The 27,217-nt window shown below is 38.6% G+C and overlaps 1 protein-coding gene across 2 annotated transcripts in view; it reads right to left on the minus strand.

Moving 5' to 3' along the window:
* The window catches only part of Astn2 (astrotactin 2), a 931,927-nt gene that overhangs the window by 662,476 nt on the left and 242,234 nt on the right, over positions 1–27,217 (minus strand). Inside the window, exon 4 of one of the 2 annotated variants that reach the window (XM_028779954.1) lies at positions 2,413–2,568. The exons of the other annotated variant lie outside the window; for it this stretch is intronic. Coding sequence (XP_028635787.1) covers positions 2,413–2,568 — 156 coding nt within the window. The remainder of the gene's footprint in view (positions 1–2,412; positions 2,569–27,217) is intronic. 2 annotated transcript variants of the gene reach the window in all.

The following is a 27,217-nucleotide window of genomic DNA, read 5'->3' on the forward strand; positions in this document are numbered from 1 at the left end:
AATTTTAGACAAAAAGGAAACAAAAGAACTCTATGTGATTTTTTTTTAAAAAAATACTGATATAAAATGAAACACTGCTCAATTGTCCTATAGTTGAGGCTTGCTTATGAAACCTGTGAAGCACAAAATGGATAGATTTGAAGAGTTAGATGACATAAAGATGTTCATGATGAATGACGAAATGAAGTCAGAGTGGTCCTCAAGAAGACAGAAATAATTTACTTGAAGTCAAGTAAATTATAGGGTTTATGGGGGTGTGAAAACATAAGGAGGCAGAAAAGTACTCTTGGTAAATCTGAAAGAGATGTGTAGGTAAAACTGAGTGTGATTTTATGTTACCTGAATGTGCAACCTAGGAGAACACACAGGAATTTAAGTATGATATGTGCATGCTGCCTGAGCATTCTCACTATTTTCCTAGACTCCTAGAGCAATCTTATAGTTTGATGGGTCCCATTCTAGGGAACTGGAAACTAAGAATCAGAGAAAGTGATGGCTTTTTCAAAGCCATCCAAATGGAAGGTGATTAGGTTAGCATTAGGACACCATGCTTCCTGACTTCAGGGAGACTGCTATTTATTACATGGGTTCCAGAAATAAACTCTGCAACTCCCTGTGCTTTGATATATGACTTTCCATAATATGCTGATCTTGTCTGCTTTTCAAAATCCTGATTTAAAGTTCACAGAATTAGGACCAAGATCCTCTCAACAACACCAAGCACTATCTGTGCCATGTTTTCAAACACTGATTTAGATCTAGCTGTAAATATTATCCAACTAGGAAGACGACCCTAAGAATCTGTCTAGCTAAAGAAAGAATCAGGAAGAAGCAAATGATCATGCACACAGCACCAGTACAAACACATTCAAAGAAACTCCAGGAGACTTCATAGTGAGTTGGGACTGCTATAGTTAATGAAGTCTTTACTGAAGTATTTCATCCAAATGGATGGAAGGATACTTAGGATTTCACTAGTAGTATGACATGGTAGATACCAGATTTTGGACTTATGATTGGTTGAAATTCTCGGGCTCTACCAATTTCTACATCACGGGTTCTCAACCTGTGGGTTGTCATCCCTTTTGAGGTTGAATGACCTTTTCATAGGTGTAACCTAAGACCATCAGAAAACACAATTATTTACCCTGCAATTTATAACAGTAGTAAAATTGTAGTCATAAAGTAGCAATGAAAATACTTTTATGATTGAGGGGTCACCACAACATGCAGAACTGTATTCAAAGTTCACAGCACTAGAAAGGTTGAAAACCACTGATGTAGGGTATCCTCTGATACATGTTAGTGGCACTTTTTCTGTCTTGGTAAGATCATATATAAGATGTGAATTACTGTACTTGCTAAAAAGAGGTTCTACATAGAAGCATATGTGGTATACATATTATTTAGCCTGCTGCCTGGAATAAGTTAAACGTGAGTAAATGGGAAGACATAATTTATAGGGGACAGTTTATTTATTTAAGACACACAAAATTCCAGAAGAGGGAATGTGGAGGGCAGAGCACACGGATTTAGTAGAAACAGTAAAGAGCTGAACACCATGCAGTTTTAAATGTCATATTCATAAGCTTGAGCACATAGAAGGTGACAGAGGAATGAAGTTAGAGTAGAGAAAGGAGTGAGAGGGGCAAAGGAGAGCAATGAGCCAGAGATCAGAGTGGCCTGACAAAATAAAAGTGCAGGTTCAGAAATCACACAATGATAAGTGAGAACCTCCCACCTGCATAGTCACACAGGTACCCAGAAGAAATGACGATGGTTTAAGAAGATACAGGAAAAAGGAGAGGAGGGGGACAAGTATGAACAAGTCTCTTCTAACAAAACGTGTACAATTGCATAAGATTTTACTACAGTATGAGAGAGATGTACTTCAGACAGGTCTAATGGAATGATCCAGGGGTGCAGCATCAGAATGGAAAAAGGAATCAGTTCTATCTAATCTATGGTGCCAATGTTCTCAGCTGCTGTATTTTTCAAGTTCTGAACTGTGGTTCCCTGTCAGTGCTCCTGGGAGTCTTTGTTTCTGACTCCCAGACAATAGTTCTCATGCTGTCTACAAGCATGTTCTCTGTCTCTTGTATTCTTGGTTAGGAACACCCTTGAAAAGAGTAGCCTCTGCTTCCAGGTTCTGGTTATAGAAGCTCTCCTTATACTCCCTCATAACCACTTTAAAATTTGAAGTGTTCATTGTCATCCTCAGATGAGGCAGCATGGTTCTCAGAAAGGTTAGCACTAACCCCAGGAGCACACACCCATTATCTTCAATGGGGCTTAAGAGGCAGGGAAGTTCTCCAAGTGATGGGAGCAGTGGGAAGGCATTGGACATGGTTCGCTGGATCTGGGAACACAAGACAGGCTTCTGTCTTCCGGCTCAGGGCCAGAAGTTCCTACCTCGAGACTTGTTCCTCCGTTTCCTCTTCCCTGCAGAGGTGCTGCTGCGCGAGGCTGGCTGCAACTGACCGATCTCCACTGGTGTGTTAGCCCGAAAACTCTCCTTGAACTTCTGCATCAGGGATTCCACTGTCTCCTGTGTCGCCTCAGCTGCTGCTACAGGGTGGCAATGGGGCTGAGGTTAAGGCTTGACCAACTCACAGTCCCTGGGGGACTGGGACTGGCCACCTTAAGACTCTGAAACTCCATCTCTGTCTGACCCATTAATAGCAATCAACTACAGATCATCTCACTAACAGATACAAGGTTGGCATTATCTATCACCTACTGGATTTTAGGCAGTGGAATAAGCTCTTGACATATGATGGTGAAGGGTAGATATATTCTATGTTTCATATAATTTGTAATCCAGTAGGAGGTATATATATATATGCAGTTCCAATATCAAGCAATGTTTCTGAAATAGAATATAACAAGGGATACCCCACCCAGCCAGCCAGTCAAGGCAGCCTTCTTGGAAAAGGCACTATTGAAATTGTTATCATAATGATGCATGCAAAGACAGCAGAGCATGGTAGCAGTGAAAGGACATTAGGGACAAAAGTGTCCTAGGCAGAAGCAAGCATGATTATCTGAAGGAAGAGAAGGGAAGCTCTTCAGTAAGAGAAGGGAGTGCAGTGTGAATGTGATGTAGGATGCACACAGAGCGTGCTAAGGAACGATGCATGAGAGTGAGGATACCTTGCACACAAGACTTAATTTAGATTTCCTCTAAATGGTGAAGACTTATCACTAAATGGCTTTAAAGAAGAAGACAACATATTTAAATTAGGTCTCTCTGCTAACTATTACTAATGAAAGTAGAAGGAAATACAGAGAAATGGGAAAGGAGGCAGAAACTAAGAGATCTCCATAAGTCACTCAGGGCTCATGGAGGTCTGAATGGGTACAGTGGCAGCTGAGAGCACACAATAGTTTGTTGAAAAAACTACAGCATTGTGGGATGCAGCTCACTTAAGTCCATATCCCAAGTTTAGCAAAGGAAAAACAAGGCTTCCAACAAGTCTTAGACTTTTCTCCATGTAAGAAACCAGTAGTCAAGCCCATGAATCTTCAATGCATGTGCAACAACTCGCTAGTGACTTATTCATGGCCACATTTTCAGTTCCCAAGTTGAGAAAAATAGGAAATCCCATAGAAAGACAAACTGAGGTCAGAAATTTAGAGAAAAACCATAGAAGATAAAAGGAAAAATATAGGAAGGCTTGAGAAAGAAGATGAGAGATATTATCAAAGGCAGGAAGAGGAAGCCAGAAGAAGAAAACAGGACACACCTAAATGGCCTCAGTGCCTTTGTTCTGAGAAATGTCCAAAGACAGCCCTGCCTTTGAAATCTTCAAACTCAGCCTCCCTGCACCCACATCTGTAGAGGATGGGAATGTCTTCTCAGGTGGATTTCCTACGACTTGACGCCACGAGGTGGCATGCACTCGAGATTCATTATTCTTTGGATGGATTTCTCCAAATTAGACAGAGAAACCTCCCTAACCTCTCAGCACCCACTTCTTGTTTTCTTGGGGAAAAAGTATCAACATAGACAGATGTGTCTGCAAGGTAAGTCAAAACCAGAGGGTGGATTTGGATATTAGGTTCTGTGGGAAGCCCCATCTTCAGGGACACAGAAAGAATCATATTGCTAAGAAACACAATTGACAATGCAAATGAGCCATATGGTAGCATTATAGCTTCCTCAACTCTGTCTTTGCTGTCTTCTCCCCAGTCATCTCAAGTCAGGACTATGAAGGTGATCCAAGGAGATTCCACTTATTGGCTTCCTGTTCTAACCAGAGGCTGCAATGTAATTCTGATAAGCAGTGTCATGTGAAACTTAACTCAGTATGTACAGAAAGGAATGATGTAAACAGAACCATAAGAGGAGGCTACCCTCTGCTCAATCATTCAGAAGAAGCAATGGTCTGAAATCCACAAAGGAAGAGAAGGAAAAGAGGAGAAGGAGGGAGAGAAGAAGGAAGAAACTTCAGAAGTGTAATAGCAATATTGACAGGCTGGAAAGGAAACCCTCACCAAGGGTATGCCCATTTGGATGTTGGATTTTCAGCCTCAGCATCGGCAAAAAAAAAAAAAAATTCTTTGTTTGTTGTATTTTATTATTGTAGCCTTTGTGATATTTATCATGCAAAAAGATGATGACTGTGACTTAATAATTAAAAAATTAATCTGAGCTGTATAACAAATGTACTGGAATGGAATGGTAAATGATATTACCAGAGTTTATAGCAGAAGGTATCTAGTAGTCTAAGAAAAGGAAGTGAAAACATACCATGTGAGGTGATACAGGAGAGGAAATCAGAAGCCTAACTTCGACCTTGGCCCTAATCCTTGTCTTCACTCTCTGAGACCTCTTAAGCATCGAGCATCATTTTGAACCAGAAAATAATCATATTTGTGTTTATAGAAGATTGTTCAGGAAAAGGAAAAAAAGAGTTCCTCATCAAGAAAAAGAAGACCAAGGAGATGGCCCAATGAGTAACAGCACTCACTCACACACATGAGGACTGAGGTTATGTTGCCAGCTCAAAAGAAAGAAAGCCAGGCATGCCCACAAGTTCCTGTAACCATGTTATTGGGAAAAGGATAGGTACATAAAAATCTAAGGAGTTTCTGACTACCAGCCTTATTTTAGGTACAGTGAGAGTCTGTTTCTCAGAGAATAAGTTGAAGAATGATAGAACAGGAACCTCTCTGTCTTTCTCTCATCTTGGCATACATGTGTGCCCATATAACCTCATACAGAGGAAAGGGGAGAGAGGGAAGGAAAAGAACAGGAACGAGAATAGAAAGACTCCCTAGGAACATAGCATGAACATAGTCCAAGTACAAGATGATAGTAGCCTGCAATAAGGTAACAATGGTAGAGAAAGAGAATTAGAGAAAGCAACGGAGAGCATGGGGAGAAGTGGCAAAATAGTATATATTGTGAAGTCAGCAAAATTGAGGGTTATATTGGATGTTAAATACCCAATGAATGTGATGTATTATAAAGATAGCAAAGGAAAGGAAAGCAATGAATTTACCTCCTCTTCTTCTGGCTTTGAACAACTGTAAAGTGATGATGCCTAGGTGAGGTGAGGACCACATTTAACAGAAATGAATATGAGTATGAGTTTAGATTAAAAATATATAGTGGCCTTTCACTGAGGTAAAGCCACTTTTGTTCAGACTTAGATTCTTCACAATGCAGGCGATACAAGGTATATGCGTTTCTGGCGTATGTCACCTGCTCTCTATTTATACCACCAGATCTCCAAATCCCTACCACATTTAATCTGCCAAATGAAACCCTTGGGGAATCATCACCTGGCTTCTTGTCATCTGGCTCCTAGTTGCTATATCATAGGATGCTATGCCAAAGGAGAATTTGAGAGCAGTTTTCTTCTTTCTCCTTCTTGCTTATGTTGTATACTTATGATTGAGACAAGAGCTCAAGACATCTACACATTTTGTCAGGGTCCCCTATTTCACAGTTCCAGCTTTTATGGGGATCAATAAAGCCATTTTCCCATCTCTGCATCTTTGTTTCTAGCCTATGATGGCTCTGATATGTCTTACCCTGGTGTCTTAATATTTTCATCTTCATGCCCTTCACTTTGGCTACACTTCAGTAACAAGCCACTTCATTACCCTCTCCTAACAGTCCCACTATAGTATGTTTGTCTGGCCTTGCCTGGGGCCACTATCTACACGTTTTTCATATCTTTGACATTCATTATTTCCTGAAAATCAGCTCTTCTTCTCCTCTTATCCGTTTTTCTTTAATTTTCTTAAGCTGCTGTAGGTTTCACTAGTTGCAGCAGAGGGTAATGCATGGAGAAGGAATGTTTGCTTCTGTGGGTTTCTGATCCCAACGTAGCAAATCCCATCCATCTGTTTGGCTGATCTTTAGTTAGTGACAGCACCCAGACCCAGACAGGCTTGGGGTAGTAGTGCTCATGAAACCTCTTCATGGCTGATATCATCCTATATTTTACTCTCCGCATTCCCACCCCTCCTGGCCCAATTCAACAGCTCTCTCAATATCAGTATATCAACTTGTCTAAAGAAGCCATATTATCTTTGGGTACCCACTAATCTCTGCCAGCTCAGAGTAGCAATATATTCACCCATCGCCAGCATGAATCCAACAGATGGTGCCTGCTCTGAGCATCTCCTCAGGCCCAGAAGCGGGGAGATAAGCAAGGCTACCACTTCTTTCTGACTGCTGCGTAAGAGATTGTCAAGTATAACGGGGATGAACCATTAACGTCTGAGGAGACAAGGTGTGCTTCCCCAACCTGTGAAAAAAGAAGGCATAAAGAAGAGAAGTGAACATAGATGGGAGGGAAAAATCATACTCAGTAATAGAGGTAAATATAGAAACGTGTTGTAAACAGGAAGGTAGTGGAGAGGCAGGGCAGACCAGAGGAGCAGGGAGTAAAAAGACAGAAGGAAGGTAAAGGAAGAATGTGAGAGGTGGGTGTAGGGAGAGAAGATAAAAGGGAGGGAATGATGGAGGGAGGGAAGGAGGAAAGAAGAGAGGAAGGGAGGGAAGGATGGAGGAAGGGAAAAAGGGAAAGAGAGAGGAAGGGAGGGAGGAAGGAGGGAGACAAACACAATCAGATGTAGGGGGATGGGGACAGACTTGGTCACTCTACAAAGACACTAAGGTACACTGATTTCCAGATACCCAACAAGTTAGGACTTGCAGCCTACAGAACACACTGTGTCTATACACAGACTCAACTGTGTAACCAATCTGCCACCCACTGCTTTATCCACAGAGTGATATCTGTGTACACTTTCTTGGAAATAGGCATAGATTCAGGTTCAAGTTTCAGTAGCATATCCTTCACTCTCTTTAATTTTTGTAGACACATCTAACCTGTGTGAGAAAAAAAATCACAGTTCCCAAGCACCAACACTTTGCCAGGAAATGATCTTGGCATTTCTTTATGTTTTCCCATTTCCTTCTCCTAACAAATTTAAAAGACACCTATCATTCACTGCTGTTTAGAAGTAGACAGAAACTGCGAGAAATTAGATGATCTTCCAAGGCCACAAACCTGGGATTTGAACTCACATAATAATGATGGCTATTCCAGCTCCTTACACTGTACCATGCTCACAGCCATGGCCTCTAGTCAGATTGATGTAGAGACGTGTATATCAACCTTATACTTTGGATGCCATTTCTGTGGATCTACATAGCTGTTCTGATGGCCAAGCCCTCTACATATAATCAAGGCAGGGAGTCCCAGGCAATCTGGACCTTACTGCACCCATGTGAAGACTGCCTTGAGGTCCAGGATCTGCTAATCTCATTTTGCACTCCTCTCTCATTACAGATTTATGCAAGGAAGGCAAAGCAACTAATGGATATTCGTTGTTCATATTACTTTATGAACAAAGGAAAGACCATGGATTAGTTGACTTTCTGATCTCTATTGGGAAGTTCCTGGCAGAAACATCTTAATGGCAGAAGGTTGTATTTTGGTACACAGGTTATAAAGATTGAGTCAACAATGATGGGGAATTCATGGCAACTAGAGGTTCTTGTGGCTGCTTTCTATATAGTACTTAACAAGAAGCAAAAGGACTGAAGTTGGAAGCACTGTGAATTATAACCTCAGTGTTGCCTTATTCCCCATGACTTGTTTCCCATCTCTTATAATGTTACTCAAACTTTCAAAGCAAGCACTATCAATTAGGGATTAAGTATTCAAATACATAAACTTGTTAGTAACATTTTTACATTCACAATTTAATATTTAATATCATGAAGCTATTTCATCTATATTGAAATGTTATTTCCCCTGAATTAACAAGGTCTCATTAAGGCATAAAGCTTAGGAAGGTCCTGAAACTTACAAGATTCATAAGGAAAGACCCCCTTCTCAAATTACAAAAGAAGTAAATAATAGATGGGAAGAAGAGGCTCTGAGCCACTTACCAACCTCTGAATCATGCAGGAAGCTCCAAAAATACAGCTTCCATGAGCTATAAAGAGTTATAAATATATATCATCATACTCAACTTTTAGTGGGTATTAGAGATCCCAACCCATATTACTATGCTTACACAACAGATGCTTGGCCTATTGAACCATCCCCCATTGGCTTATACATTTTCTTAAATCTTTGATGCATAGTATAGCTTATATTCAACATCCAGTGCTGATAGGTGCTATATCCATTGTTCCTCTCCTCTCTTTCAAGTTTTGGGGTAATTTGGGGCTCAGTTCTCAAACTGATTAATTTACAGTGCTGTCCTCAGGAGAATATCCTATTCACATACATGAGCAAACACTATTTTACAGAAATATGTAGAGCTAGTTTTAGATATTATCATCAGACCAGGACACCCTGAGTAAAACACATTACTTTCACATTGTAGGTGGACCTCATGCAAACAATTGAAGGCCTTGATAGAACAGACTTGAAGAGAAAAGAGAGTATCTTCATACATGAGCTATAGAACAGATAATATCTAAGCTAGCTTGGCAACCACCCCAACTATAAAAACTAATGCCTTCATGTAAACATATGGAAGATATATAGATATGGAATGCCTATAACTGACAATGTACATATGTCTACATGCACTAATGCTTATGTCTTTGTGTTTACAGTCTTTGAACTGGGTACACTCAGGTACCAAGAATGTGAAAAAAGTGGTTTTAGTGTCTTGGTACATCTCAGATAGACCCAGCACAAAATCAAGAGCCACCCAGTTCTCAGGTTGATAAATGTCAGCCATAGAAAGGAACACCTAATGTCTTATAGGAGCATTTTCATGAAAAAAAAAAGCAATATAAATATAGCCAGTGTTCTTAGCTAGATGAGAATGCTCAAAGAACAGAAAAAATAATAGTAAAATAAAATAAAAATCTAAGTTCATGTTTTTAAAAAAGGCTGCCTCTTCTCAACTCACTGGGATTGACTAAATGATGGATAGAATTTTCTTACACTTTAGTTTTTTTTTCCCTCATATATTTTCTTAAACCTTTGGTGCCTGGTTCAGCTTATCTTCAAGCAAGTGCCTGGAGACAAGATAAATGGGTGAAGAACAACAAATATAAATTGAAAAGCCAGCAAATAGTCTTTTCTTATGTACAGGATCTTGGGTCTATCAGTTAACTTTCAGGCTCATGGAGTGGATATTATTTCAACTGGGAAAACTCTATCATGTATGGAACACTGAATCAAATTTGTGGTATTTTCTTTTCTTTGGATCTAAGTATAATACTTCCCAGGTTCAGTGGATCTGGTTTCATGTTCCCTAGCCAGAGCACAGATGGTCTCCAAGATTCCTTCCGGCTCCAACATCTTGAAGTTCTAAATGTAAATGAATGCGCTTTTGTGAAAGGAATACCATTACCACAGGAGCTGCTCTCCTGTTTGCAAAACACTTAAAAAGTATTTCTTTTATCTTTAAGATTATGATAAGAGTACATCATTTTCCATTCATTTTCCTGCTTCAAATCCCCCATATACACCTGTCCTTGTTCCTTTTCAAATTCATGGCCCCTCTTTTCATTAATTGTTGATACATATGCTATGTGTATATTTGAATAAGTATACATATATATGCATATATATTTATATTGCTATTTTATTACTTTTTCAGAGTTAACCATTTGATGTTGGATAATCAATTGGTGTGTTTTCTCCTGGGGACAACTATGTCTCTTACATTCAGAATTCCTTAGTAACCTGTAGTTCTTTGTTTAGGGTTGAGGACTTCTTAAACCCCATCCCTGTGCATGTCAGAACACTATTCTTGGAAGTGTCCTATCTAGATCAATTGAACTCCCATTTTACAGAGGTCAGGGAATTGACAGGTGAGTGGGAAGGCTAGGCAGCATTTCCATCACACACTACTAAGTTCTGTTCATGGAGAAAGGGTTAAAAATACTAAAAAAGATATAGACAAACTAAGTCATATCTCACTTCATTTCAGTGAGCTGTGACTTCAGAAGGCTCTGGAATGATCCAGTTTTCTCTATCATACTTCTTACGATACAAGGCAGGCATTTATTTAAACCCCAATGTTATCTCCTTCTACAGTGTTCAAATGATGTATGCCTGAACTCCAACAAACTGTTTTCAACTAAACGAAATGTTACGTGCGTATCACAGTTCATGATACACTTATGTAAGAGTTAATAGGACTGTTTTAAAGATATTTCCCCATTCATCATAGAAAGTTCATAGCCTCTCCACAGTATATCCTGCACATCCTTATGGGATTTAGTCACTACCAAAACTTAACTTATTCCCCCATTAACTTAAGTCTTCTAAGACTTCCCAGAACAGTCACGTGGTATTTCTCTGTGCTCCTTGACACTGAAAGTTCATAAACATTCTGCAATTCTACATCTGAAATTATTCCTTGATGGAGGCTAAGTATGGAAACTGTAGGCACTGAGATGAACTGAATAACACCCCTTTCTAAAAACACATCACTGGTATACTCAAAGAAGAGGTAAAGATAATAGAAAAAAGTGTCCTGGATTCTTATGTAATTATAACACCATTGACCAGGTATCTCATAGCTTTGTGGTTAGAAAGAAATATTCAGGAAGCCTATGAGCTATTGAGCCATAAAAGATGCAGCCAGTGGCATGACGAAAAGGAGGCACAGATATTGCAGAGAAAAATCATGCAAAATTTGTTGTTTCTGGAGCTTATACTGAGAAATGATTTTAACATCAAGGGAATTCATCTTTGAGTCAAGAGGAAGTCTAGGTGTCCTGAACTTACTCCTTTTTCATTCCTTTTATCTTTTTTTTAATTGGATATTTTATTTACATTTCATTATCCCCTTTCTCCATTTCCCTTCCACCCAGGAACACCCTATCCCATCCCACCTCCTCCTTCTGCTTCTATGAGGATGTGCACCTACCCAACCACACACTCTCACCTCACCTCCCTTGAATTCCCCCACACTGGGGCACCTTAAACTCCAATTTAAAAGCCCTATCTTACTCAGTCCACCTAATATTTAACTCTACTTGTTTTGTCTGTGTCTACCCTTTGATTCCAAAAGCCCTGATACACTGTTTGGACACAGTGTAGATACAAATTCAAACTATCATGCCATTAGATCTTCAGTGACTTTTCTGAGCCTTCACTCCTTATGCATGAAACCTAGTATATAAATAATGTAGAAGTTTGTGTATGTTTAAAAAATTTTTGTGTCTTTTGTGTTATAATTCAATGAAAATATATTCAAATGCTTAACAAATTATGCACAGTTGATCAGCAAAGTGTAGGTTTTATTTTCATGTCCACTTGTAGCAGACCCTCATATGGTCTTGTACAGTACATGGTAGATTTTCCATATCTTGTTTTAGTAACTTATTGATGTTGGACTCAGAATTGCAGTCTTCTACAATGTTCAAATCTGAATATCATTCCGTGCCCTGGCAACCCCCACCATTCTTTCCACTGTCCTTCAGTACCAGCCAGTCCCTGTCTTCATTCAATATCAGTCAGTCTCCTTCATGCCTAAACTCTGATCATGTGGTAATCCAGAACCAGGATATGGCTTTGGCCTATGGTCATAGAGCTGTGTTCACAGTGCATTGTTATAGATATTGTACAGGTGCACAGATATACATGACCCTACTTGGTCCTGAACTTTAGCCATATTATCCCAAGTCATTAGGCAATTCTAAAGCTCTTGATAAGGCTTATCAGATAAAAATATGTGAGAACTTGTTTTCATGGCAGTTGGACTGCAAGGAAAGGAAAGCTCCACTCTCTTATGCCCAACACCATTCATCTCCAGTTTCCCTTCCTCCCTCATAGAATTATATTGGATTTCTCTATTTGATAAATTACCAAGATTCTCCACATTGTACCATGTCAGCTTTCCAAGAGCATTTCATTAGACAGATAATTACAACTACAATAATAATGACATTTACCAATTACAGAGTACTTGCTATATGGCAGGTAATATTTTAAAGTAAATTTACAGCCATTTAATTTAAACTTCATAATAGCTACAATGCATAGACTATTACATCTCGTTTTTTAAGCTCTTTCTGAATCCACACCCTAGCCACAGCCTCACAGAAGACTAAATCTTCACTTGGTCATAGCCTCTTGACTTGCCATGCTGAATATCATATGTGTAGAAGTTAGCATGGCCAAAGTAATCATCTGTTCTTCAAGATACATCATACACTTCTATTCTTCCATTACATCTGTTGCTTTCAAGATAAAAGCTTTCACAGCTGTTTTGATGGCAAAGGAAGATGAATCACCATAGATTCTTTGCCTGGCAGCATGGACCAAGCATCCTGTAGACTAGAACACTGTCCCTGGCCAACCTGAAGACAATCAAAAGACAGATGTAAGGTAATATTCCTTATAGTACTCAGACACACAACTTTTCAGTATTGATCATTGAAAACCACTAAGATTTTGTAGAAGTCTGTTGTGGAACATTGTTTTGGCAGTGACTGATAGACATGTTTTTTGCAGAAACATACATGTATAGGTATGTCACAAGGACTTAGCTTTCAAGGGTCAGCAGCAAAGCTTTGTTGGTATCTACAAATATAAATATATTGCTAGTTTTACAATAACTCCAGTAAGCTGGGCTTAATGAGTAGCTTCAATAGTGGAGTAAAAAACCTAAACATCCTACTGTGAGCCAACTTTTGTTTAGATAATATTTTTAAAAATCAACTGAGAGATGGCTTGGTCATTAAGAGAGTTTGCTGTTCTCCTCAGAGGCCATAACAGCCTCAGTTCTGTTCCTACCACTCACAGCAGTCACCTCACAACAATATGTAATTCTAGCTTGAGGGACTCTAATCCTCTCTCCTAGCCTCTGCAGTTACTCATGTGCACCATTCCCCGACTTCACATAATTAAACAAGAAATCATCTTTAATATAAGAAAAAAAAATGTGATGATGATCCCAGAAACCACAACCACGTGAAACTTTGAAGTCCTTTTTCCACCGCATGAACTCTTGTCACAAACAAGTGCCGTCACAGAGCATTTGGCCAATAAACATATGTTTTATGCTTTGCAAAGTGCTCAATAAAAGAGAAAAATCAGGAATATATTATCAACACATGATGTGGTCAGTTGGAGAGGAACAAAGAGAAGAGAATAGAACTGGTAGAATTCTCAATACTTTGGTAGGCATATTTCTCAGCAATGCTCCTTTAAAATGAGGCAAGTCACTCCAGTGCAATAGGATGGTAACAAATTTAAACACATCTTAGCCAACCACATCAATCAGCAAGGGTTTTGTAGTGAAAATAATACAGTCAAACTATAAATACATCCTATTTCTCAATATTAAACCCTTTAGAATAGACTAGCTAAACATACAGTCAATAATAGATTGATGCTGAGCGGGCACTTTGGTAAGACTTGGAATTTTCCACTGAATGACTTATAATTCCAACTTCTCGTTTCTCTGTGACAGAATATGCTGGTCATGCACTGCAACATAAAATTCAAGTTTAAATCCAAGGAGTGAAACTGGAGGGAGGAGGCATTGGAGCAGAAATTTAGCAGACCAAGAGGGAAGAAATTAATATTAAAGTTCCAGGTCAGCTACTGTGTGACACTGGATACCTCAACTCACCTCTCTGAAATGCAGACAATAAAACATTTCTGTTACACATAGGTTAAAGTATTTGTAATCTGAGTCACTGTAGATGCTGACACTTGACACTTGACTATTGCCAATAAAAAGCAGTAGTCTAGAGTTATTCCTTTCACTTTCTTAATATATTATGAACATACAAGAGTATATGGTAAGAATAACAATAACAAAAAGGAATGTAAAATTATTTTACTATCATGAACATCAAGGTACAAACACAAAGACAGTTTTTCTATGAGCCTCTAGTGTCCTCAGTTTCTTACTGGCGATGAGGATGAGTGCAAGAAAGCTTAAATATGACCAGTTATCATTCCCTTGCTTCCATTTGTCAAGTGTTTATGCTAAGCACTGTAATTCCTTACCTCATTTACCATGATTCTGATGAGTGGATGAATTAGCAGGAGCATCAGAAGATAGACACAGTTCCTGAGCCCAAGTTTGACTTACATGACTTTTATTACAGAACTAATTGTCATAGTTAGGATTTTACTGTTGTGAACAGACACCATGACCAAGGCAACTCTTATAAGGACAATATTTAATTGGGGCTGGCTTTCAGGTTCAGAGGTACAGCCCATTGTCATCAAGGGGGGAACATGGCAGCACCCTGGCAGACATAGTGCAGAAGATGCTGAGAGTTCTACATCTTTACCTGAATGCAAATTGGAAAAGAATGACTTCCTCGTGCTTAGGGGGATGGTCTCATTGTCCATCCCCACAATGACTCACTTCCTCAAAAAGGCCACACCTACTCAGACAAAGCCACACCTCCTAATAGTGCCACACCCTGGGCCACTCATACTCAAACCACCACATTCTATTCCCTGACCCCCATAAGCTTCTTCAAACACACTAGTCAATGGTGGCCATATCTAGCCATAGAATAAATAGTAAAACATACATTTCACCCAACTTCCGAAGTTCCATTAGTCTATCCCAGTCTCATGAATGTTAAAAGTCCAAAGTTCAGTCACTTCTGAGACTCATCCAATCACTTAACTGCAATCTCCAAACCAGGAGAGGAAACCAGCTGGACAAACTCTAAACTCTGCATCTCCATGTATAATGTCAAAGATCCCACCTCCTTTTTGATCTTTGTTGACTGCACTAAACTTCTTTCTTCTGGGCTGGGTCAACTCCCTGTTAGCAACTTTTCTTGGCAGGTATTCCACTGCTCTGGCATCTTTAACATCAAGTCAACTTCAACTTCTTTGCATGGCCCCTTCAGTCCTGTACCATCAACTGCAGCTGAGGCTGTACCTTCACCAATGGCCTTCTCTGTCCTCTCACAGGACCAAGCCACAGCTGCTCTCCATGACCCCTTCATACCTTCAAAATCAGTATCTCCTGGGAGATTCTTACACATTACCAAGTCCTGCTGCAGCACAAGGTACAACCTTTCTGGAACATAGCTTCCTTGTGATCTCAGAAAACACTCCCCAGATTTCATTTCAGTGATGCTGGTCTCTTCTTAATCACCACTAATTTCTTAACTCCAGCTAGCCAGCATCAATTGTCCCAGTAGTACCTTCTGTTTTTGACTCTATAGCTGGAGCCACATGGCTAAAGGCACAAAGTCATGCTGCCTCATGGAGCTGAAATATTTTCCTTTTGTTCTATTACATTATCAAGAGCTTTCTATTTTTCAACTCCTTCACTGCCTAAGATTGTCTGTCCTGAAACTTACTCTGTAGATTGACCTTGAATTCAGAGATCCGCTTGCCTCAGTCTTCTAGGATTAAAGACATGTAATGTACTACCTTGCCTAGTCCTAAGCTTTTCATGGCCACTATGCCTCAAGGTCTCCATGTCAAGATCTGAGTCAGAAGCCTGAGTCTTCCAGACTCTGGATCACATGTGTGTCCTCCATTTCTGGATTGTAGTTCATTCCAGATGCAGTCAAGTTCACAACCAGGAATAGCAATCACACTAATGCAAATGGAAGAATGAGAAGAATAGAAGGTGTGGAGTAGGCTGATCTATCTCTGTGGGATAGGCCTCTGGAACGTGAAGGTCACCTTACATACCTATGCGGATTTACCATGTAGTTGTGGATTTTGTAGGTATTTCTGGAATTGTTTTTATTCCATGCTTAAATAATCATGATTGTTTTTTAATCCCTAGTGAAAACTGGCTGAGATAGGTATTAAAGATATTTCCTTTCTTCTCTATTCCTTTCCTAGGGAACAGCCAAAACACTGAGCTAAGACAGCAAAGGACCATGAAAATCATGTTTTCAATGGTGCAGAACAAATTCCTTCTGTGATATTTTTTGGAGAAATAATAGAGATCCATTGTTGAGAGCTACTTGCCCAGGAAGGCAGCTGGCACAGGCTGATAGATCTTGAGAAATGCTCTCATTTTGCTGGGCGTGCACAATGAGGTGCAGTAATGTGGTACAAGAAAGAGATAAAGCGAAGGAGAGACAGAGGCTGTGATAGAACGGCAGTGCTGAGCTGTCTCTTCAAAACATCAGAGTTTTTGATTACCTGTGAAAATGTTCACAGTCCAGCCCCAAGGGACCCCAGGGCTGGAGCGACTTCTGTCACTTCTCACCTCTGACGGTATTCTTTTCCTTGCCCATCCTTTTCTATTATTGGTTACCTCCTGATTTAAAGCTAAAAATGTTAGACCTTGTATATCTGTGTTATGAGTAGGGGTTCAAGAAGAATTATGGAAAGATTCCTCAACAATAATGAAGGTTTTGCAAAACACACTACTTGTGTGTTGTCCAGATTCCTTTTCTTATTAAATGATTCAGGAGAAAGAAAGAAAAGAAGACAGACAAACATGCAGAGAGAGATACAGAGAGGCGGAGAGACAGAGACAGATACACAGAGACAGACAGACAGAGACAGAGAGAGACAGAGATACAGAGAGATTAAGATTTATTATTAGTTGTTAAATGACCTATGATCTAGTCTAAGGCTATGTTAATAGAAACATAATTCTAAATCAAGAATAGGATCATCCCCTTCTCTGTGGTCCAGACAAGTCCTCAAGAATTATACTAAGAAAGTGCCACATTAAAAACCTGATTAGCAAAGAAGAGTTAGTTCAGAAAGAGGAGACTAAACCTGTCACAGAGGGTTGAAATAATATTATGAGGGACAACAGGATCCTGAGACATTAGCTGCCATCAATTGTCTGGAAGGCCATCATATCAGTGCATCTTCTAGTACCAGTGTTTGAATTTGTGCTGCTACAGATGTCCCCAGTGCATGAATTTTATATGACTCAAAATCCATGAGACCAGACTTGTTTCAAATTTTGGAGACATTTAATTTAGGAATAATTACATAGACATCTTATTGCTTGGCCACTCCATATCTAAAATTCTAAAAATTTCAAAGATGTAAACTTTTTAAGTCCTCATGTGAACATACAAAACATTTCAAATATCAAAGCATTAAGAAATTCAGTTTTAGATTAGGGATATTCAGCCTTTGTTTCTTGAAATTAGAAGAGGAGTTATGATAGGCCAGACATCTATTAAAGGATTTTGCAGATATAATTTCATATCATTTCTCATATATTATAAAGAACACATTATTTCTAATTTTTGCAGATTGGAGAGGACCTTGAAAGATCAAGATACTTGGCAAAAAAAAGTACGGCTTTTCAGTCTTGGCAGTGTTATCACCTAGAACTGGACAATTCCTGATTATAGACATTCATCTGGGGATCATAGAATGCTCATTTAGATCCTGGAACCCTCTCTTATCATATGGAGTCTCCTCAAGGTATAATCACAAAAATGTCTCTAGATGTTTAACTCTTAGCAGCAAAATATCTCTTTAGACTGAGGATGTATGGATAAAGAAAGAATGTATGTGCATGGTAGTTAGGAAATTTGCGAAGCAAACTAAGGTCTGTATGATTCCGGAACAGTTACTTAAAGAATAGGAATACAGTAATGACTGTTGTTCTGAGCCTACTATCTAATGGGATTTTTGCTTCAACAGAAGAACTTTCAAATTCTTAAGTGTTCTGAGACTAGCAATAAGCAGACATCATGTTTCAAAACATCTAGAAAGTATTAAGTATAATTAACAAAATTAATAAAAATATACTAGTGCATATACCTAAAGGATTCTATGACTTACCATAGAGAATTTTTCACATCCTTATGTAATGCTGCTATATTTATGATAGAAAACAATGAAATAGAAAACACCTAGACGTCCATCAGCAGGTGAATTGATGATAAAATGTTGTACATAAATAAAAGGAAACATTATTCAAGAGTAAAGTTACAGAAAATGGGTGGAAATGAAAATTATAATATTAAGTGAAATGATCCATACTTAAGAAGGAAAACTACATGTTCTTTCTAATATTTGGACAGTAGCTTTTAACTTATTTGTATATGTATGAAGATAGGTGTAAGTATAGGTATAGTAGAAAATTTATATAAAATTGGGCACAATCAGGGTAGTGTGACCCAGACAATTTTTTCTTTTAACTTTTACTTTATTTAAATGTGTGTGAGCCTGTGTAAACTTTTGTGTACCACCTGGATGGGAGTTCTATCATAGGCCAGATCCCTGGAACTGGAGTTGAAGATGATTAAGAGCTACCGCAAAGCGGATGTGAATTGAACCCTGGGTCTTCTGAACGAGTGGAGGGTGTACTTTCAACTATAGAGACATCTCCCCAGCTCCAAATGTAAAGGATAGAAAGAAGAACATGTAATACTAGTAAAGAATGAAGAGTGCCTGAGTCACAAACAAGCGTTTGATGCCAATTATTTTTCTAGGTGCAACTCCATTATAGTTTAGTGTGTGTGTGTGTGTGTGTGTGTGTGTTTGTGTGTGTGTGTGTGTGTGTTGTATATGTGTTTAACAATTTAATGGATGGTGAAAGTATAAAACCCTAAGTGACACACCCTGGCTTTAGAGTGGCCATCTTTCATGTACAGAGATTGGTGAGAGTCACAGAGCCTGGGATTGGAAAAATGCGTGTGGAACTTCCTTAAGCCACCTGCTTCCTAGTTTTATTTGTGAGTTAATTTAATAAAACATATTGTGTTTCTTTTTAAAGAAATTGATTCAATTAATGAAGTTCAAAGAGAGAAAATAAATACTGAACAGAACTAAGAAAAAAATCAGGAAAAAAGTATGTTGTTTCCACAGTGGAAGACATTTCTATTTTAGAATGCAAAGAGAATCTCCTAAGGGTAAACTCCAACAACACCAAAAATCTGATTAAATTTTAGTTTTGGAAGGAACAGAACGTACATCATTATTATTATTCAGAATGATAAAATAGGCAATTATAAAATAATAAAACTTATAAAAAGATGGACTGAAAGACATCTCAGACCATGGTGACCCTTAACGTCATCCATTGTCTGTGAACTGAAATACAGTGGTTTTTACCTATACTTTCAATAGTGTTCAGTAACTGTGGTTTAGTAACATAACAAAGAAAAAACATCTTAATTTAAAATTAGTCAGAGCAGAAATCTGAGGCCATTTATTTGATTTCATATGTATGAGACTGTAGGATCTATTCTTTCCCCTTTTCATATTTCTGTCCATGTACATAAACAAAAATCCTCTGGCCCAGACCTCTAGGCTCAAAACCAATCAAAAGCCGAAGAACACAGAGATGCAGAAACAGAACTTCAGCTGAGTGGCTGGTTGCAGGTCTTTAATAAGTGAATGATGTCTGAGAAAGGAAGGTGTTAGTGAGAGGATACCCATGTCTCCTGCCTGCCTATTTTCCCATAAGGAGCATCTAGCTCCAGAACTGTATTTGTACACAAAGAAGGAAAACAAAGAGAAAATGTGTGCACTGAAAGCAACTGGAGACTAGAATGGAAACACATTGGAAGCCAATCACCCATGTAGTTTCAGACTTTGTCCCCCAAGGGACCCTGTGATACAGGAATTATGTCCAGTTAGGGTAAAATTAAAGCTCTGCTAAATTATTCTGGATATCAAAGAGAATTCTTTACTTTTCTGAGAAATAATGAAGAAAGGAAGCTGAGGAATTTCAGAAAGCTTGGTAGAAACCACCTAGCTCTGTAAAATCACAGTGGCAGGGGCTAACCTTGAACATGGAAGGAGGTATATCATATCTAAGAAGACAGAAAGCCTTCCTAGGTAGCACCAACAAAGACTCAGCAATATGAATAAGTGTTCAATTCAAACACTGAAGAGAAACTTGGTATAGCCTGAGTTCAGCATTTCTGTAAGGATGCTTACTGCTATAGGGTGAACCAAGTCACTAAGAGATCTCGGTTGCATGCTAAGCTTTGCAATTTCAATTTCCATAATATATAAAATGATTACACTGCATGATTTTGATATGAAGAGTGACTCCATTAAGAATATCAACAAACATCAATGTGTGTATCATTAGAAGAAGGATTTATGGGAAAAACATAATAATTGTGAAGACAGGAGTCAACTTGCATGTGCCAGAAATTGTTCCAAGTTTTCACCATGCTTCAATTTTCAATAATTCTTTATTTTATGAGTATGTATTTTTTCTCTGTGTATATGTGTGCGCTGTGTGTTTGAATTCCCCTCAGACACTAGAAGAGAGTAGTAGGGCAAATATACCCCTCATCCCTCAGGACTCAAGTGATAGATTGTTGTGAGCTACCATGAGGATGCTGGGAATTGAATCCAGCTTCTCTGGAAACACAGCCATTGCTCTTAGTGGCTAAACCATCTCTTTAGCACCACCATGCCACAGTTTAACAATCACAACAACTCATAAGCAACAAACCCTTCAGTAATTTGCTTTTTGTAGAGGAAATTAAACCTAGAATTCAAATTGTACTTATGGTTTCAATTATTAATGGAGTTAATGGAGTCATTATATTAATCCAATTGAATCCATTTCAGATCTAATGAGTGCTGATTTATTCAATGAGACTGGTTATACCCTAACCTAAACATATACATAGGTATATGATATATATATATATATATATATATATATATATATATATATATATATATTTCAACTTTATATGTACATATATTTAATACATATAAAATAAATTTTGATCGTATTCACCCCCTGTTCCCTTTCTCATAATCCTATCACCCCTGCCAAACCTCTTCTTTTCAGCTGAGGACCATCTTCTACTTTCATGTCTTTTTTATCTATATGCCCCACAGTACCTCATTAGAGTCACTTCCAGGACCACAGTTTAGAGGTGATTTACTTGAGGAATTTACCAATGGCTGTGAAATGTGACTCTCATTATCTAAGCAACTACTGTTTTGCCCATATTTCCTTAGAAAGGAATGAAACTTCCTGTCCTTTTGCCAGCTCTCCATCCAGGTTTCCTGAGTTCAGCCTGATGGTTGGCTTCAAGCATCCGCCTCTGCATTGGCCAGTTGTTGGCTGGACCTCCCCCGGAACTGCCACACATAGCTCTTTTCTGAGAGCACCTTTTGACCCCGGCAACAGTGTTGGGTTTGCAACATGTCTGCAAACATGATGTATTCCCAGGTAGGGCCATTCCCTGGATAGCCCTTCAATCGGTTTGTTCCATTTTTTAATCCCTGTGCTTCCTTTGGACAGGAATATTTCTAGGTTTAAAAATCTTTGAGATGGGTGGGTGGCTCCATCCCTCGACCAAGGGCCACACCTTTCTACTGGAAGTTGTCTCCCCAGATACATATGTAGCAGAGGATGGGCATGCCCAACAGCAATGAGAAGGAAGGCCCTTGGTCCTGGGGATGGATGTTTGATGCCCCAGAGTAGGGGGATGCTGGAGTGGTGGAGTGTAAAAGTGTGTGTGTGTTGGAGGGGAGCACTCTCATACAGGCAAAAGGAAGGGGGAGGGAAGATATGGGATGGTGGGGTGTCGAAGGGATAATTGACAAGTGAGATATCATTTGAGATGTAAATGAATGGAATGATTAATAAAAATTTAAAAATCAAAACCAAAAAACTTTATTGACCCTTCCCTATTCAATGATAGGAGGGAGATGGATCCAGTCTTACGCAGTCTTAACCATTACTGATGCCATTTCAGAGACACTTATCTTAACAATGTCAAAGGAAACAAAACCAAGATATATAGTTTGAAGGATAATGAATGTATTTAGAAGTAACAAGGGGAAGAGAAGATGTGAATCATACTCCTCTTTTTTCCCTCCAATTCATAGCTGATGGCATAGTTTATCTGTGAGCTTTAAAAATATGTCCATATAGCTAGATGTTTCCTAAATGACCCTTATTCAATTACAGAATGACTTCTCAGTGCTATTTTCCTTACTATAAAAAGTTGCCTATACATCTAGAGTCTAACACTGACTACAGTAAAGGAGAAAGTGAAATCAAGACATGATGAAATTTAACATCCCATCACTAAGCTCAGAAGATGCACAGAAACAGAGTAGAGATTACTAGGCAATTTAGTCTTATATTTAGAGATTTTGGAAGGACTGGAGGATTTGTGCAGATAGGCTCAGGTTCAGTGGTCCTGAGGCTTGCATTAGATTGAACTAGAGACAAATAAACATAATTTTAGCAAATATTTGCACTCCCCTGTTTAACAAATGTACCATGAAATTTTTGTGGTTTTCATTCATTGGAAAGTCTAATTATAAAAGTCTTACTACTTTTCCTAGATTCCAGATATTTTGCACATCCTGATTCTCCCTGCTCACCTGAAGCAAAGAATGAGTTTATTTTTGCAACTTTCTCCTCTTAGCTAGTAAGTCTAACTCTCTCTACTCCATCCTATCACCAGTTGCAGACTTAGTTCAGCTTCAGGCTAGTTGTCTCCACCGATGTATGCAAACGAACCATTTATGGAAAATGCCATGGAATGTTAATTTCATTTGGAATGGGGTAATTGCAAAAAGTGCTTCAATTTTTTTCATTATATAGAATGAATGACTATCGTATTAATAGTGCTATTTCCAATTACAACCCAAACCACAGCCTTGTCGTCATCTAACTGTGGATTATTTCTCATGGCACATTTTTTTTCTGCACCATTTTTTAAACACCCCACCATGTTCTGCTTTGCATCATTGTAATTAAGATAATGCAGAATAATTATAAACACACATTGGAAGCATAAATCAACACAGACTAGTCAATAAGTGATGTGTACTTAGAGTGATTTCTGAAGCAAAGGGGGAAAAATGTTAGAAGCATTACTAAAGGAAAAAAATGGAGGCTGGTGAAGCCACTAAAGAATTGATCAGAACAAGGCAGAAAATCTTGGGAGAGTCTGTGCCTGGAGATTTAAGGTTGCTTAATTTTCTAGCAGACAACCAGAAATTGTGCTTATAGATTTGGCATATAGATTCCATTTACACAATGGAATACTAATCAACTATTAAAAACAGGACATCATAAATTTTGCTGGCAAATGGATGGAACTAGGAAATATCACCCTGAGTGTGGTAACCCAAACCCAAAAGAACATGAATGTTATATAGCCACTGATAAGTGAATATTAGCCCAAAAGTTCAGAATATTCCTCATACACCCAAAAAAACAAAGAAGTTAAACAAGAAGGAAGGCCCAAATGAAGACACTTAAGTCTCACTTATGACTGCAAACAAAACAGTCATAGGAGGCAGGGTGGCAAAGACTTGGGTGGGAAAGGGAAGTATTGGGGATAATAGGGGGCAGGATCAGGCATGGGCAGAGACAGGAGAGAAGCACAGAGGGCCAGGAAAATGAATGGAAATATCCAGGTGAGGAAAATGGTGGTTGGGAGGATTCTCTCGGAAATCCTAGAGACCCAGGGTGAGGGAGGCTCCCAGGAGTCAACGCAGATGACCTTAGTAGTTGCCCAACAATTGGGATATGGAACCTGAAGAGACCATCTTCAGTAGCCAGAAAGGACCCACAGTGGAGAGATAGGAACACCAACCCACCTACAAAACGTTTGACCTAAAATTGTTCTGGTGTAAAAATAATTCATGAACAAAGTTGGAGCAGAGACTGAAGCATGGCTACTAGAGACTCGTCCATTTTGAGATCCATCCCATGGGCAAGCATCAGTTTCTTAAACTATTAGTGAAGCTATGTTGTGCTTGCAGACACTAGCCTAGTGTAGCAGCTCTCTGAAAGGCACTATCTAGCAACTGCTTGAAACACATGCAGGTACCCAGAGAGCATGCACCGTCTGTTCCAAGGCCCCCCACACATAGGTAGCAAAGAACTGCCTTGTCTGGCCTCAGTGGGAGAGGATGCCCCTAATCCTGCAGAAACTTGATGCACCAGGATGAGGCGATGGGGGAGCTATCATCTCAGAGGCAAAGAAGAGTGGGAAAGAACTCAGCGAGGGGGAGACCACATTTGTGACCAAAAGGGGCTAACATTTGTGATGTAAATAAATAAATAAATAAATAAATAATAAAAAATGACTGACTAATAATTGTGTATCAGGTGCTTTGTATATATGATTTAATTTCCTTATCTAGGCAATTTTCTAGTTGCTCACATTTTAGTGTGTGTACATGTATGGGTAAGATGTATGTAGATGTACACTTAGATATACATATGTGTTCATGCAAGTTCACATGCACACATGTCTTCCTCAATCACTGTCCACCATATAAAACTCAGTCTCTCAGTAGGACTGCAGCTCATTGATAGGGCTAGACTGGCTGGACACAGGTATGCAGAATTCACCTGTCTTCCCCACTCTTCCTAGTGTTATCATTACAGACGCACTGAGCCTTACTTTAAAGTGGGTGCTGGAGATCTAAGTCCTAGTGTTTTAGTGGTGCTGTCTCAAGTCTACCTTTATCCCTGAGCAACCCCTTCTCCCCTCCTCCACTGTTGCCCAGCCTTATGCTAAATTCATTAACTCAAGCAATTCTCATGTCTCAACTTACCAAATAGTTGATGTTACAGATGTACCTCACTCCGATTTTTTAGAAATTTGTTTTTAACATCATTTAACAAAGAAAAAAATAAAATAAATAAAAAAGATGAAGAAACCGAGTTCAGAAATGTAGGAAGTTTATTGAAATGACCTAGAAATGGAAAGGTTAAGTTTAATTCTAAGAGGAGCATCTTCCCTCTACTCAAAACACCTCTTCTGATAATCAAGATTGCATTTAATCTTGACCTTCTGTTATGTGGAGTCCACATTCTTCAATGTAAACTCAGCTTGGCTGTGCATAGCAAACATGCAAACAATACACATTCTCTCTCTGTGTGTCTCTCTGTCTCCATCTCTCTGTTTCTCTGACTGTCTTGCTCTGCCTGTCTCCCTCTGGGCCAATCTATTATGGAAGTGACATCCTCACAGAGATAATAGATAATAAAAAAAACTAGAAGGAAACATGACTGTATAAGCACATTGTGAGTCGTTCTATGTGTTATACCTGCTAACATGGCTAATGTGTCATTTGTTAAAATGAGTTACAGAGTCAAGCTCTACATCAAAAGGATGAGAAATTATGGTCTGCCTGGTGGGGAGTGAACATTTTCTGATCAATCTCCTAAGCTATGATACCAATAAAAATGTTCTCAACAAATATCATACCACTAAGATCTCTTTGGTAGGCATGCAGGATATGTCAAAATGTATCAGCATGGTGTCACAGAGTAGTGCTAAGTTGTGAATTCTGAATATTACATCTCCCTAATTGACAAAAGTGTTAGACCACTTTCACTAAAAAGCTTGTTAAAAAGGAAGTGAGCTGTGACAAGAGTTCTGAAAAGTAGACCTCTTCTTGTGATGCTTGTGCTTCATTGTCTTATTCTGGATTGATTTTTCTTCATCTATTTCAATTATTTCTCCCTTCAATTTGCCCAAATGTAAACTAAATTAATAAAGAGGATGTCTTTTTCATTAACAGTTGTACTGCTAGTAATGAAGAATTAACTGAATGTAGGAGGCACACAAAAGTAATTTTAATAAATCAAATTCAAGGTGTGAAACATCCCAAAGTATAAACATACTATGCATATATTGCAAACTGTACACAAACACACACATACCACCCCACACACATGAATTAATTTCCTTTTTTAGGCAATTTGCTAGTTGTTGACGTTTTACTGTATGTGTGTGTGTGTGTATGTGTGTATGTGTGTATGTGTGTGTGTGAGAGAGATAAACATTTGTGAAATATATATATATATATATATATATATATATATATGTATATTCATGTTTAAATGTCTAAGTGGGAGCAATAGCCTTTGATCAGATGATAATGATGATGGTGATATTGATGTTGGTAATAAAATTGGTATTTGTTTGATGTTAGTTATTAATAACAATGACAATGGTAAAAATGTGTGTGCATACAAAAGACTCCAGTGGGACTAGAGAAACGACTGAGAGGTTAGTATGTCGTGTTGCACAATCATAAGAAGCAGAGTTTGGACAGCAGCAGTGAAACTGGGCTTTATGCAAACACCTGTAGCTCCACTTCAAGAGATTTAACTCCCAGTTCTGGCCTCCACATCTGCAGTCACTCACGAATGATCATATACTCCTTTAGTCACATAAACATAACAGATAAGTTAAAGTTAATTAATTAAAAATATGGTTGTAAATTAAAACTCTGAAGATGCTAGAAAAAATCAAGAGTAATAAGTTTTTCTGAGCAACTATATCAGGTCTTTTCATATTTACAGTTTTCAGGAATTTTATCTATATAATCAGTTATCTCTATAAAATATCTACAAAATATCTCGTCCCTGAATGATGGTGATGGTGATGGTGATGATGATGGTGATGGTGATGGTGATGGTGATGGTGAAGGTACTGGTGTTAGTAGTGAAGACAGTGATGTTCTTGTTGGTGTTGGAGGGCAACCCACTAAAAGTTAGTCTTGTAAAAGCAGGTAGAATTAAATTTCTTAACAAGTACATCAGAGGGCTGTGAGGAAAGAGTGGTGAAAGAAGACCTTTTAGCTGAAGAACCTGAAATTGTTTCACAAAAGAAAGACTTCTGAGAAGATCCTAGACGTTTCTGTGATAAAGAACAGACAGTAGAACTATTTCACAGAACCCAAAGTAAGAAAATATATATAGGAGAAAGGAGTAACATTCACAGCTGTCTGGACAACTGCTACTATATTTCATAAAATATTTTACATTATCTAAGTATGAACAGGATTAGTGTTAGTTGATTCTTATAACAACCCTGAGG

This window comes from Grammomys surdaster, unplaced genomic scaffold (assembly GCF_004785775.1).
Source record: "Grammomys surdaster isolate TR1022 unplaced genomic scaffold, NIH_TR_1.0 363, whole genome shotgun sequence".
Classification (NCBI taxonomy): Eukaryota; Metazoa; Chordata; class Mammalia; order Rodentia; family Muridae; genus Grammomys; species Grammomys surdaster.